Below are 11,547 nucleotides of genomic sequence, written 5' to 3' on the forward strand. Positions count from 1 at the left end.
AACAGTGTTGTAAATACAACTTAACCACTGATTTCTAGTCATGTCCTCTTTTGGAAGGCTAAACAAAGTAGTTTCGCTTTCACAATGAAACACAGCGTCACACATGGCAGGCTAGAGTGAGCGGAGGCCGGGGGATAAAGTGAGCAGAGGCCGGGGGCTAGAGTGAGCGGAGGCCGGCTTGAGTGAGCTGCGGCCGGTGGGCTTGAGAACGGCGCGGCGGGCGGGCTTGCGGCAACCACATGTGCACCATATGCAAAGATGAAGTCTGAGACGGTCCGCACATGTAAATAATAACAGTTCATGTGGAACAGCATTTACTGTGTACGGAGCCGCTCTGAGATGCACAGAACCTACACACATAAATAAACCACACATTAAACCCGCAGCGCAAATATTTATTTAATTGAATCACAGCCTTTGTGAATTCACAACAGCACTATGCTTTATTATGATTTTTAAATAGTTTTAATATTATACAGCCCTAATATTATTAAAACGGTCATAAAACATATAAAACTGAATAATGTGAAATTTAAATATTTTTATAAAACTCAACATTTATTAATTGAATGCCGATTATTACATTTGGTAAACTTTTTCAATTTTCTTTAATTTAGACTATAAAAAAAAGGTGACTACTTTTAAGAGCATGTCTGTTACCTCGTGCACTGCTGAGGGGTTTGAGGTAGAGGGCCAGCTCCTCAACACACTGCCGTGCCTCATCATAATGCTTGGTGTCCTCTGGACATGTAGTGAACACCACAGGTTGCTGTTTGGGCACCTGAGAAAAAAGACAACTTAAATGAAGCACACAGTGATCTGAAAAACTGTGGTTATGCTTAGGGCTGCGCTGGTGAGTGAGACAACCGCACCACCGCAGTGGCAGGATACCACTGGCGATGGTATGCAATAAATAAATAATAATAGCGGTTGCACACAAGTTAAGTACAAAGCTCTGTTTACAAAAGAAATAACAGTTTAGCAACTTAATATTGCGAAGTTAGAAACATCTGGATTTGTGCTGACTGAGGGGTACATGAGCCCATACATTTGGATTAAGCCATGTCGTCTTTGTATTCTGTCTTACAATCTAGTCACCGGACTTCCCACGAATGGGAAATCGGACTACACATGGAATCACTCGTTTCTCTTCCCAAATAGTCGCTCACATCTCACTCTCTTTTTTTGCAGGCGATTTATAATGGCAAAGCAACATCACACATAAATGTCTTAATTGTGTGGAAGATCGCTTTTTCAAACTTTTATCAGTTGCTTTGGAGTATCTGGAAAAATATGAAGGCACTAAAGACACTGCTTGTTTTCCCCAGCAAAATGCAGACCAGGTATATACTAGGGCTGGGTAAAAAATATCGATATCTCGATATTAATCGATTCTCATTTTTATGGAACGATATTGATTCTTAAATCCCAAGAATCGATTAGTCTAGCCTGTTTTCAGTTAATGGATGGACCGTTGAAGGGCACCTCCCATCCAATATATCGCAATAAGCATTGTGCTTTGGTACTTTTAATATGAAACAAAGTTTCAGATTTCAAATTCTGTCCATTGTATTGCAGTATTCAAACAATAAATGCCGTTTTAGCGCAGTTTAATGTGGAGTGACAGATCGCTGTAGCAGCAGATGCAGCACGTGAACTGATCATCTCCTCCACATTAATACCAGTTTCAGCACTGTGATCGGGTGTGTCATTTAACAAAAAGGGAATAATAGATGGAAAAAAAATGAAAGATTCCACTGGAATCAAAAAATCTTCTGAACACAGGAGTTCTTAAGTTCACACGTCCCGGGTGATCATCACATGGTGTGAAACCTGAAACCTGGAACAAAAGATGCAGTTGATGATTAATCTGACAAATATGGAAAATAGAAAATAGTATATCTTATCTTTAGTGGTGGGTTCACATGATGCACATTATTAATCAACACGATTACACCGTAAAACACAGGAACCAACTGGCGTAGTGTAGATCAACCACGTCTGGCAGCTGTTGCTACCCAAACAAACAAGAAAACTAACAAAAACACTACAGTTTAAACATTTATTATAAGAATAAATTGATTAAAACCTATTGAGGCAGGAGCATTACTTAATTTCTGAAAAGCATTGAGTTGAGCTGAGCTGATCAGCAAGGCAAGACACTACAGGCAAAACCACTGTTTTTCCATGCACGGGTCAATTTTGAGATTTTGGCTATTCTTCTTCCATAAGATGTCATCTTTCAGAATAATGGAAAGAAAACTTTCAAATACAATAAATATCATTAAAGGACATTCTCTCAAAAATATTTTTTTTCTTCTCATTTACTAAGCCTTTTTTTCACTTAGTTTATTCCTGAAAAAATTTTTTTTTTTTTTTTCTGGCTGTTGACAGTATTTTCTGATTTATGGAGTGATAAAAAAAGATTAAAAATCTTCTCTGTAAAATCCTTTAACTGTCAACAAAATGAAAAGAATTTTGAACCACACTTCATCCAATAGTAATGTATGCTAATTAGTGCATATTCAATTAGATAATAGTTAATTAGCATATTTAAACAACCTTTCAGAAAGCTTGTAATATAAAACAGCTGTCTGTGGGAAAAGTACGGTGATATTTATTAGTTAATTACTCTAGTTACCTGTGGTGTTTTGCCTCAAGTAAACAGGCTACGTTACCCACAGCTAACTCGTCTGTCAATAAACTCAACTTCATATAGTTCAAGCCATTCTGAATGAATAAGCATTGCATAACCTCATATGTGCATGTTTGATGGCAACATGTTAAAATTAACACCATTTACCTGACGAAAATAAACCAAAACTGGTAAAAATGTATTCTGTTCTCCACAGTCCATCTCCATTAGCTATCGAGCTAACACAATGCTCACTGGCTCCTGTCTCTATCTTTACTGAATACGCTAATTGCAAACACAGTCTTCATTTCTTACAATGATTGTGAGTATAGACAATGAGTTAAACAGACTCCAAAAGGTGTTTGTTGCACATTTTCTAGTGTGTGAGATGAAATGAGCGTAAAGCACAGGATAACGGCGAAATATGCAATCTTACGAATATCGGTTTAGGCTAAACCACAAGAGATCCCGCGATTACGTAAAACGGCAACCGCTGAACCTGACCAAACACTCATTTATTATCCACCCACTGTCAAAACAATGTAGCGGAAACATGACATGTGGTAAGAATAGATGCAAATCCAGAATCACGTGGATTACTGTAAATAGCTATATTTGTAAGCGAAGGCCCGTGTAAACACAGCATTCAGTTCGGCTACCTCAGCTAATAAGCTACACTGGCTAACTTACCCAATTGCTATTTCAATCGAATACACGGCTGAAATCCAAATTACTGACAAAGAAAACGCCAAAAACTGCACATGGCACGAACTAACCACCAATTAAGCCCCAAACCTGACTGAAAACACGAAAAACAGCTCAAGCCAACGCTACACAAGGCTAGTCGGGCGGCTAAATGCTGCAAACGTGCTATCAGATTAGCAGTTAGCAGCAGTGTGCGGTCCACACCCAGAAACGAACACATATTGCACGCAAAAATGCGCTATTCTGCAAACCACAAGCGCAAAATAACAAATGCACACTCATTCTTACTGTTTCTCGGCTATCTTCATCTTTTCTTAAGAAAATGCTTGATTATTTCCTCGGTCGCCATGTCGACCGTTACAACGGGTTGCCGAAGTAGTTCGGGAATACAACCGGCAGCGCTCGAGTTAATCGAGGAAGAGAAGCAACGGTTGAGTACCGAGGCTGAAAACACGAAAAACAGCTCAAGCCAAAGCTACACAAGGCTAGTCGGGCGGCTAAATGCTGCAAACGTGCTATCAGATTAGCAGTTAGCAGCATTGTGCGGTCCACACCCAGAAACAAACACATATTGCACGCAAAAATGCGCTATTCTGCAAACCACAAGCGCAAAATAACAAATACACACTCATTCTTACTGTTTCTCGGCTATCTTCATCTTTTCTTAAGAAAATGCTTGATTATTTCCTCGGTCGCCATGTCGACCGTTACAACGGGTTGCCGAAGTAGTTCGGGAATACAACCGGCAGCGCTCGAGTTAATCGAGGAAGAGAAGCAACGGTTGAGTACCGAGGCGCCGCCTCTGGCAGCGCTACATTATGGCTCATGTTGAAAACATGCAGCAATGGAATTATCTCTCTCTCTTTCTTAAACATGAAAGTCACAAAAAGTAAAAAAAGGTCATAATTAGGCCTATGAGATGAAAAATCACTATTATGACAGATTAAATTACAAGATTTAGTCATATTTATGAGATGGAAAGTATAAATTATGACATAAAAAGTATCTTTAAAAAGCAAACTATAAGATAGCCTAAGTGAAACACAGAAACATAGTTCTAACCATTTTTGTGAATTATTAATATTAATTGTTAATATTAATATTGGATTTTTAAATATTTGGAAAATAATTTTTTTCACTTTTATGTTTAATTTACATTACAAATTACATTATCAAAATGTAAAATAAAATCAAAATAAATTGTCTAAAATGTTCTGTGCTTTTAAGCATTTAAAGGCACAATATGTAATTTTCGCCGCTAGAGGGCGCGTTTTCAAAATAAACAAAGAGACAAAGGCGTAGTTTGATGACGCCGTGACTGAGTGTGGAATCATGGGAGTTGTCGTCTTCATCCCCACAGCTGATGCAATCTGAGAGGACTCGGGCAGAAATCATGTTCATGGATGAGCTAATGATTTATTAACGTAGTAGAATGAAGCAGGGTGAGGCTGAAAGCCGTCGAAGCGAAACGAGGCCGCTGAACGAGCACAACACACGGCTCGAAAGCAGCGGAGCTTTTATTATGCCACAGTCGACCGCTTCGACTCCTTCCGGTCGTGCGTATGTGAGGGGAAAAAAAGCAGTGCTGTTTTATCATACTAGATACATTTGAAAGTTCTGTTATAATGCTACTCTGTGCGGTCGTCACCGGTCTATTAAAACACACAACATTAAAGCGTCTTTGGTGTTTCCATGTTTTCTACAAAACAAAACCGGTTATGACGTCATTGGCAGGCGACACAATGACACTATAGACACGGTCCGTGTCACTAGTTAAAATTGCTTATTTCTCTGGAACATTCTTCGAAACATTTGGGATAATGTAAGTACACAAGTCAGCAAAATATATAACACTGTTCTAGTGGTTTTTGGATATTTTAATAAAAAAATCGTACATATTGTGCCTTTAAGCAGTAAAGCTGAGTGTATAGGACTTGATAGCACAATCCCTTAGAATAATCGGCACTTTGTTGACATCTTGAGTGGGGAGTAGGGGTAATCACTTCATTGGGGTCATCAGGTGGGCCTTCTTCCTTGGTGTTTCGTTGATAGGCCCATGACACCTCCAAAGGGCTCAACAGCGACACCTAGTATCCCAGGTGCACTCCCCTCTGCTTTTACCCCTCTAGGTCATTTTGCAGCCCATTTGGTATCCTTCCTTTTTAGCCATAGCCAGTTGCTGCTTCGCTCAGCAGCCTCTGACAGCAACCTAACTGCTTGTCGTAAAGGCCTGTCCTCTGACTCCCATCCCCTTCAGTAGCCTGGTTGTTACCGTGGCTGCAAAACCTCTGCACCCAACCTCTACGGGGAGCAACTGGGTTCGCCAGCCCCGTTGTACTGCTTCGGCTATTAGGTCTGAGTACTTCAGCCTTTTACGTTCATTTGCTTCACCAATTGTAGCCTCCCATGGCACAGTTAGTTCCATGATGAACAAGGACTTTTGTGAGATTTACCACAGTATCAAGTCTGGCCTGAGGTTAGTTGTAATTATCTCAGGTGGAAAGCTGAGCTTCTGGTCCAGATCAACCTGCATTTTCCAGTCCTGGGCAGTGTCCAGCAGTGTTGTTTTTATTTTTGTAGTTTGCTTTACTGGGAGCTGTCCTGCTCTTACGAAGGCGATGGCTTTTGAGAATCCAGTCGTTGGAGGAGGGAGGGCATTGGTGGTGATTCTCCTTCCTTCCAGGATAATCGCCAGTTGTCTTAGAACCTGATTGTGCCTCCAGGTGTAACGTCCTTGGGAAAGACTGGTTTTGCAGCCGACGAGGATATGTCTTAGCATTGCTGGGGTTTGACAGTTAGAGGCCACATTAGACGAGGGAGCAATCCGAATTGCAGGCACCACAGTTTCAGCTTGCCAGGAAGCAAGGTATTACTTATGCTGTCAAGGCCTTTGATGGTTTCTTTCCTCATTTGGTCACTCTGATCTGAGTCCTTGAGGCTTGCATTGTACCATCGCCCTAGGCTCTTAACTGGTATCTCCAACACCGTTTCATCGATGTGGAATCTCTGGTCTACGAGTTTCCCTCTGACAAGGCTATTAGGTCTGAGTACTTCAGCCTTTTACGTTCATTTGCTTCACCAATTGTAGCCTCCCATGGCACAGTTAGTTCCATGATGAACAAGGACTTTTGTGAGATTTACCACAGTATCAAGTCTGGCCTGAGGTTAGTTGTAATTATCTCAGGTGGAAAGCTGAGCTTCTGGTCCAGATCAACCTGCATTTTCCAGTCCTGGGCAGTGTCCAGCAGTGTTGTTTTTATTTTTGTAGTTTGCTTTACTGGGAGCTGTCCTGCTCTTACGAAGGCGATGGCTTTTGAGAATCCAGTCGTTGGAGGAGGGAGGGCATTGGTGGTGATTCTCCTTCCTTCCAGGATAATCGCCAGTTGTCTTAGAACCTGATTGTGCCTCCAGGTGTAACGTCCTTGGGAAAGACTGGTTTTGCAGCCGACGAGGATATGTCTTAGCATTGCTGGGGTTTGACAGAGAGGACATGATGGATCTTCTCCAATCCACTGGTTTAGGTTCTTGGTGTGGGGAGAACATTGTAGGTGGCTCTGATGATGAAGCTCAATCTGCTTCCTTCCATCTCCCAAAGATCCTTCCAGGTGAGCTTACGTTACTCCAGATTTTCCCAATTAGTCCACTGTCCCTGTTTGGTCTGCGAGACAGCCTTTGTGCAGCTCTCTGCTTCCTCTTGCTGCAGGACCTCAGCTACTATCAGTTTTCTCCTCTGGGCAGATGTTGCTTTGTACCATATGGGTCGGCTTGTCCCAAGTCCAAAACCCCCTCTTCCCTGCTGTACCTGTCCTACAATGTCTCCCTGCCTGAGATCGGATTTTGCTTGCTGTATGGCCTCAGGCGGGGTCCACTTCCTCTCAGTTGCCAACCTGGGAGAAGCGCTTGTATTTTAGCATCTTGAGACTTGGTCAGGGTCATGTCCAGTGTCACTTTGGTGCATTTGTACTCTTCAGTGTGGCTAGAGACAGGCAGTTCCAGGGCACTTTTCCCATACAGACCAATATTACTGAGGCATCGCGGGAGTCCAAGCCACTTCTTGAAATAAGAACGAATTGTTCTGTCCAGCTTCTCGATTTTGGTAATGGGGACCTCGTAGACTGTTAGAGGCCACATTAGACGAGGGAGCAATCCGAATTGCAGGCACCACAGTTTCAGCTTGCCAGGAAGCAAGGTATTACTTATGCTGTCAAGGCCTTTGATGGTTTCTTTCCTCATTTGGTCACTCTGATCTGAGTCCTTGAGGCTTGCATTGTACCATCGCCCTAGGCTCTTAACTGGTATCTCCAACACCGTTTCATCGATGTGGAATCTCTGGTCTACGAGTTTCCCTCTGACAATGGATATGCTTCTAGATTTACTGGGTTTTAATTTCATACGCGCCCATGTTATGTTGGCATGAAGCTTTACCAGTAGACGTTTGGTACATGCAATGGTTGAGGTCAGGGTGGTCATGTCAGCCATGTAGGCACGAATAGGAGGAAGACACTGTCCAGACTGCAGACGGTCTCCTCCTACTACCCATTTGGAAGTTTGAATGATCAATTCCATTGCCATGGTAAAGGCTAATGGGGAGATGGTACACCCTGCCATTATTCCCACTTCTAATGATTGCCACGATGTTGTATACTCTGTTGTTGTAAGGCAGAATTGCGCATCTTTGAAGTAGTTTCTGACCAGATGTGTTATTGTCGTTGGCACATGGAAGAACTCAAAGGCCGTCCATAGGAGAGAATGGGGGACGGATCCAAAATAATTGGCCAAGTCCAGGAATAAGATATGCAGATCTCTTCCTTCCCTTTTTTGCAGTCTGGATTTGATGCCATATCATGCTAGTATGTTAAGCATCCCGTGAAGCTTGGTATACCAGCTTTCTGTATTGACGTATCAATCAAGTTGTTCTGTTTCAGGTATGTTATCATCATTTGAGCAACAATGCTAAAGAAGATCTTTCCTTCAACATTCAAGAGATTGATTTGTCAAAATGGCTGATGTTCGAGGCATCCTTTTCCTTTGGGATTAGCACTCCCCCTGCTCTTCGCCATGTTTTTGGGATGGTTTGTACCTGTCCTACAATGTCTCCCTGCCTGAGATCGGATTTTGCTTGCTGTATGGCCTCAGGCGGGGTCCACTTCCTCTCAGTTGCCAACCTGGGAGAAGCGCTTGTATTTTAGCATCTTGAGACTTGGTCAGGGTCATGTCCAGTGTCACTTTGGTGCATTTGTACTCTTCAGTGTGGCTAGAGACAGGCAGTTCCAGGGCACTTTTCCCATACAGACCAATATTACTGAGGCATCGCGGGAGTCCAAGCCACTTCTTGAAATAAGAACGAATTGTTCTGTCCAGCTTCTCGATTTTGGTAATGGGGACCTCGTAGACTGTTAGAGGCCACATTAGACGAGGGAGCAATCCGAATTGCAGGCACCACAGTTTCAGCTTGCCAGGAAGCAAGGTATTACTTATGCTGTCAAGGCCTTTGATGGTTTCTTTCCTCATTTGGTCACTCTGATCTGAGTCCTTGAGGCTTGCATTGTACCATCGCCCTAGGCTCTTAACTGGTATCTCCAACACCGTTTCATCGATGTGGAATCTCTGGTCTACGAGTTTCCCTCTGACAATGGATATGCTTCTAGATTTACTGGGTTTTAATTTCATACGCGCCCATGTTATGTTGGCATGAAGCTTTACCAGTAGACGTTTGGTACATGCAATGGTTGAGGTCAGGGTGGTCATGTCAGCCATGTAGGCACGAATAGGAGGAAGACACTGTCCAGACTGCAGACGGTCTCCTCCTACTACCCATTTGGAAGTTTGAATGATCAATTCCATTGCCATGGTAAAGGCTAATGGGGAGATGGTACACCCTGCCATTATTCCCACTTCTAATGATTGCCACGATGTTGTATACTCTGTTGTTGTAAGGCAGAATTGCGCATCTTTGAAGTAGTTTCTGACCAGATGTGTTATTGTCGTTGGCACATGGAAGAACTCAAAGGCCGTCCATAGGAGAGAATGGGGGACGGATCCAAAATAATTGGCCAAGTCCAGGAATAAGATATGCAGATCTCTTCCTTCCCTTTTTTGCAGTCTGGATTTGATGCCATATCATGCTAGTATGTTAAGCATCCCGTGAAGCTTGGTATACCAGCTTTCTGTATTGACGTATCAATCAAGTTGTTCTGTTTCAGGTATGTTATCATCATTTGAGCAACAATGCTAAAGAAGATCTTTCCTTCAACATTCAAGAGATTGATTTGTCAAAATGGCTGATGTTCGAGGCATCCTTTTCCTTTGGGATTAGCACTCCCCCTGCTCTTCGCCATGTTTTTGGGATGGTTTGCTTTTTCCAAGCCACTTTCATTTTCCTCCACAGGAACCGAAGGACCTCTGGAGCATTCTTGTACAGTTGGTATGGAACTCCGTTTGGTGAGGAAGCTGAAGCTGTCCTTGCCTTTCTCACAGTTTTCTCAACCTCACTCCACCTTGGAGGGCTGTCATCCAATTGATGTTCTGGCTGAGGAATGCGTGGCATGTCTGCTGGCATCACCCTCTGCTCATGTCTCTGGCTATCTGTGTGTGTTGCTTTCAGGTCCTCCAGGTCCTCCAGTTCCTTCTTTGACACTTTAAGTGACCCACTCTTTTCCTTTGTAAAGAGAGCTTTCACAAAATATTAATATTATAGTAAATATTAATTTAAATATAGTACACAGAATAATACTTTTAATTTAACAGATTATTATTTTGGGTGGCATATGTAATATTGCATACAATTGGGATAAAATGGAGTGCATATAAGTGAGTTCACTGCAAAAAATGATGTCTGCAAATCTCAGCAAATATGGCTCATTAAAATAAACAGATTTTACTTAAAAATGTTACATAACATATTGAGTTTATGGTTTACTTTAATTAATAAAGAAACACAACAAGTAATTTTGATTAAAGTCAACAATAATAAAAAAATGTAGTCAAATTAACACAATTTTTTAGGACCCAAGCAGATGTCTACCCTCAGCGAATATGGCTCATTAAAATAAACAGATTTTACTTTAAAAATTCAGTTTTGCACATTACTTAATTTAAAGCTACAACTGTTACAAACATACTAACATTAATCGTGCTACAGCGACGTTGTACCAGTGGCAGTTCAACATACTGCATGATACGACATACACATCATATGTTAGCATTGTAGCGGTAGTTCTGGGCGTATATATCGGTAGACAGTCGTTTTATAGCCATTCCAGTTATAACCTTCAAATGATTTTACTCGCGTGCTGTCCTGACATAAGCGTTTCTGCGTGCACACACGCAAAGTCACACAGCACGAATAGTGAACCAAGATCTTCATGGCTAATTGCTCTTAAACTGTCGAATACACTCAAGGTTTACATAAACAGTCGTTTACGTCCTAAGTGAATGTAAACAGAAAACTGGACGTGTGTAAGTACATTAAATCCGTGCAACTTCATTAATGTTAATCAACACAAGACAGGAAAAAAATCACTCACTGCTCTTGACTGATTAACTTTAACTTTGATTAGAATCTGTATATTGAATTCATACAGTAAAGTCTACTGAAGTTTACTGTTTACGGAAAATCCTGCTTACAGTATTTCAGCATTTAAATCTTAGATGTTCACTGTCATTACTGTCATGCATTTTATTTTATTTTTAATATTAATATGAATTTCTATTTCTGTTTGTACTCAGGATCACAGGTTGATTGTCTTCCTATCAGAGAACACTGACAATCTGATTGCACATTACCACATTACCAGGTGAGTGAATATGGTAAATTTTGTGTTGTTCGCTTTGAAATTACTTTTATATTAAAGGGGTCATATGATGCTGCTAAAAAGAACATTATTTGGTGTATTTGGTGTAATGAAATGTGTTTAAAATGATGTCTGCAAATCTCAGCAAATATGGCTCATTAAAATAAACAGATTTTACTTAAAAATGTTACATAACATATTGAGTTTATGGTTTACTTTAATTAATAAAGAAACACAACAAGTAATTTTGATTAAAGTCAACAATAATAAAAAAATGTAGTCAAATTAACACAATTTTTTAGGACCCAAGCAGATGTCTACCCTCAGCGAATATGGCTCATTAAAATAAACAGATTTTACTTTAAAAATTCAGTTTTGCACATTACTTAATTTAAAGCTACAACTGTTACAAAC

The 11,547-nt window shown here is 41.1% G+C and overlaps 1 protein-coding gene across 1 annotated transcript in view; it reads right to left on the reverse strand.

Moving 5' to 3' along the window:
- Window positions 1–1,050, reverse strand: part of LOC107701319 (roquin-1-like) — a 17,873-nt gene extending 16,823 nt beyond the window's left edge. The window contains exons 1-2 of the mRNA XM_016503308.1: window positions 1,027–1,050; window positions 661–781 (exon numbers count right to left, since the gene is read on the reverse strand). Coding sequence (XP_016358794.1) covers window positions 661–781; window positions 1,027–1,050 — 145 coding nt within the window. The remainder of the gene's footprint in view (window positions 1–660; window positions 782–1,026) is intronic.
- Window positions 1,051–11,547: the final 10,497 nt, after the last annotated feature.

The sequence above is a fragment of the Sinocyclocheilus anshuiensis genome, unplaced genomic scaffold (genome assembly GCF_001515605.1).
Source record: "Sinocyclocheilus anshuiensis isolate Anshui unplaced genomic scaffold, SAMN03320099.WGS_v1.1 scaffold1726, whole genome shotgun sequence".
Taxonomy (NCBI): domain Eukaryota; kingdom Metazoa; phylum Chordata; class Actinopteri; order Cypriniformes; family Cyprinidae; genus Sinocyclocheilus; species Sinocyclocheilus anshuiensis.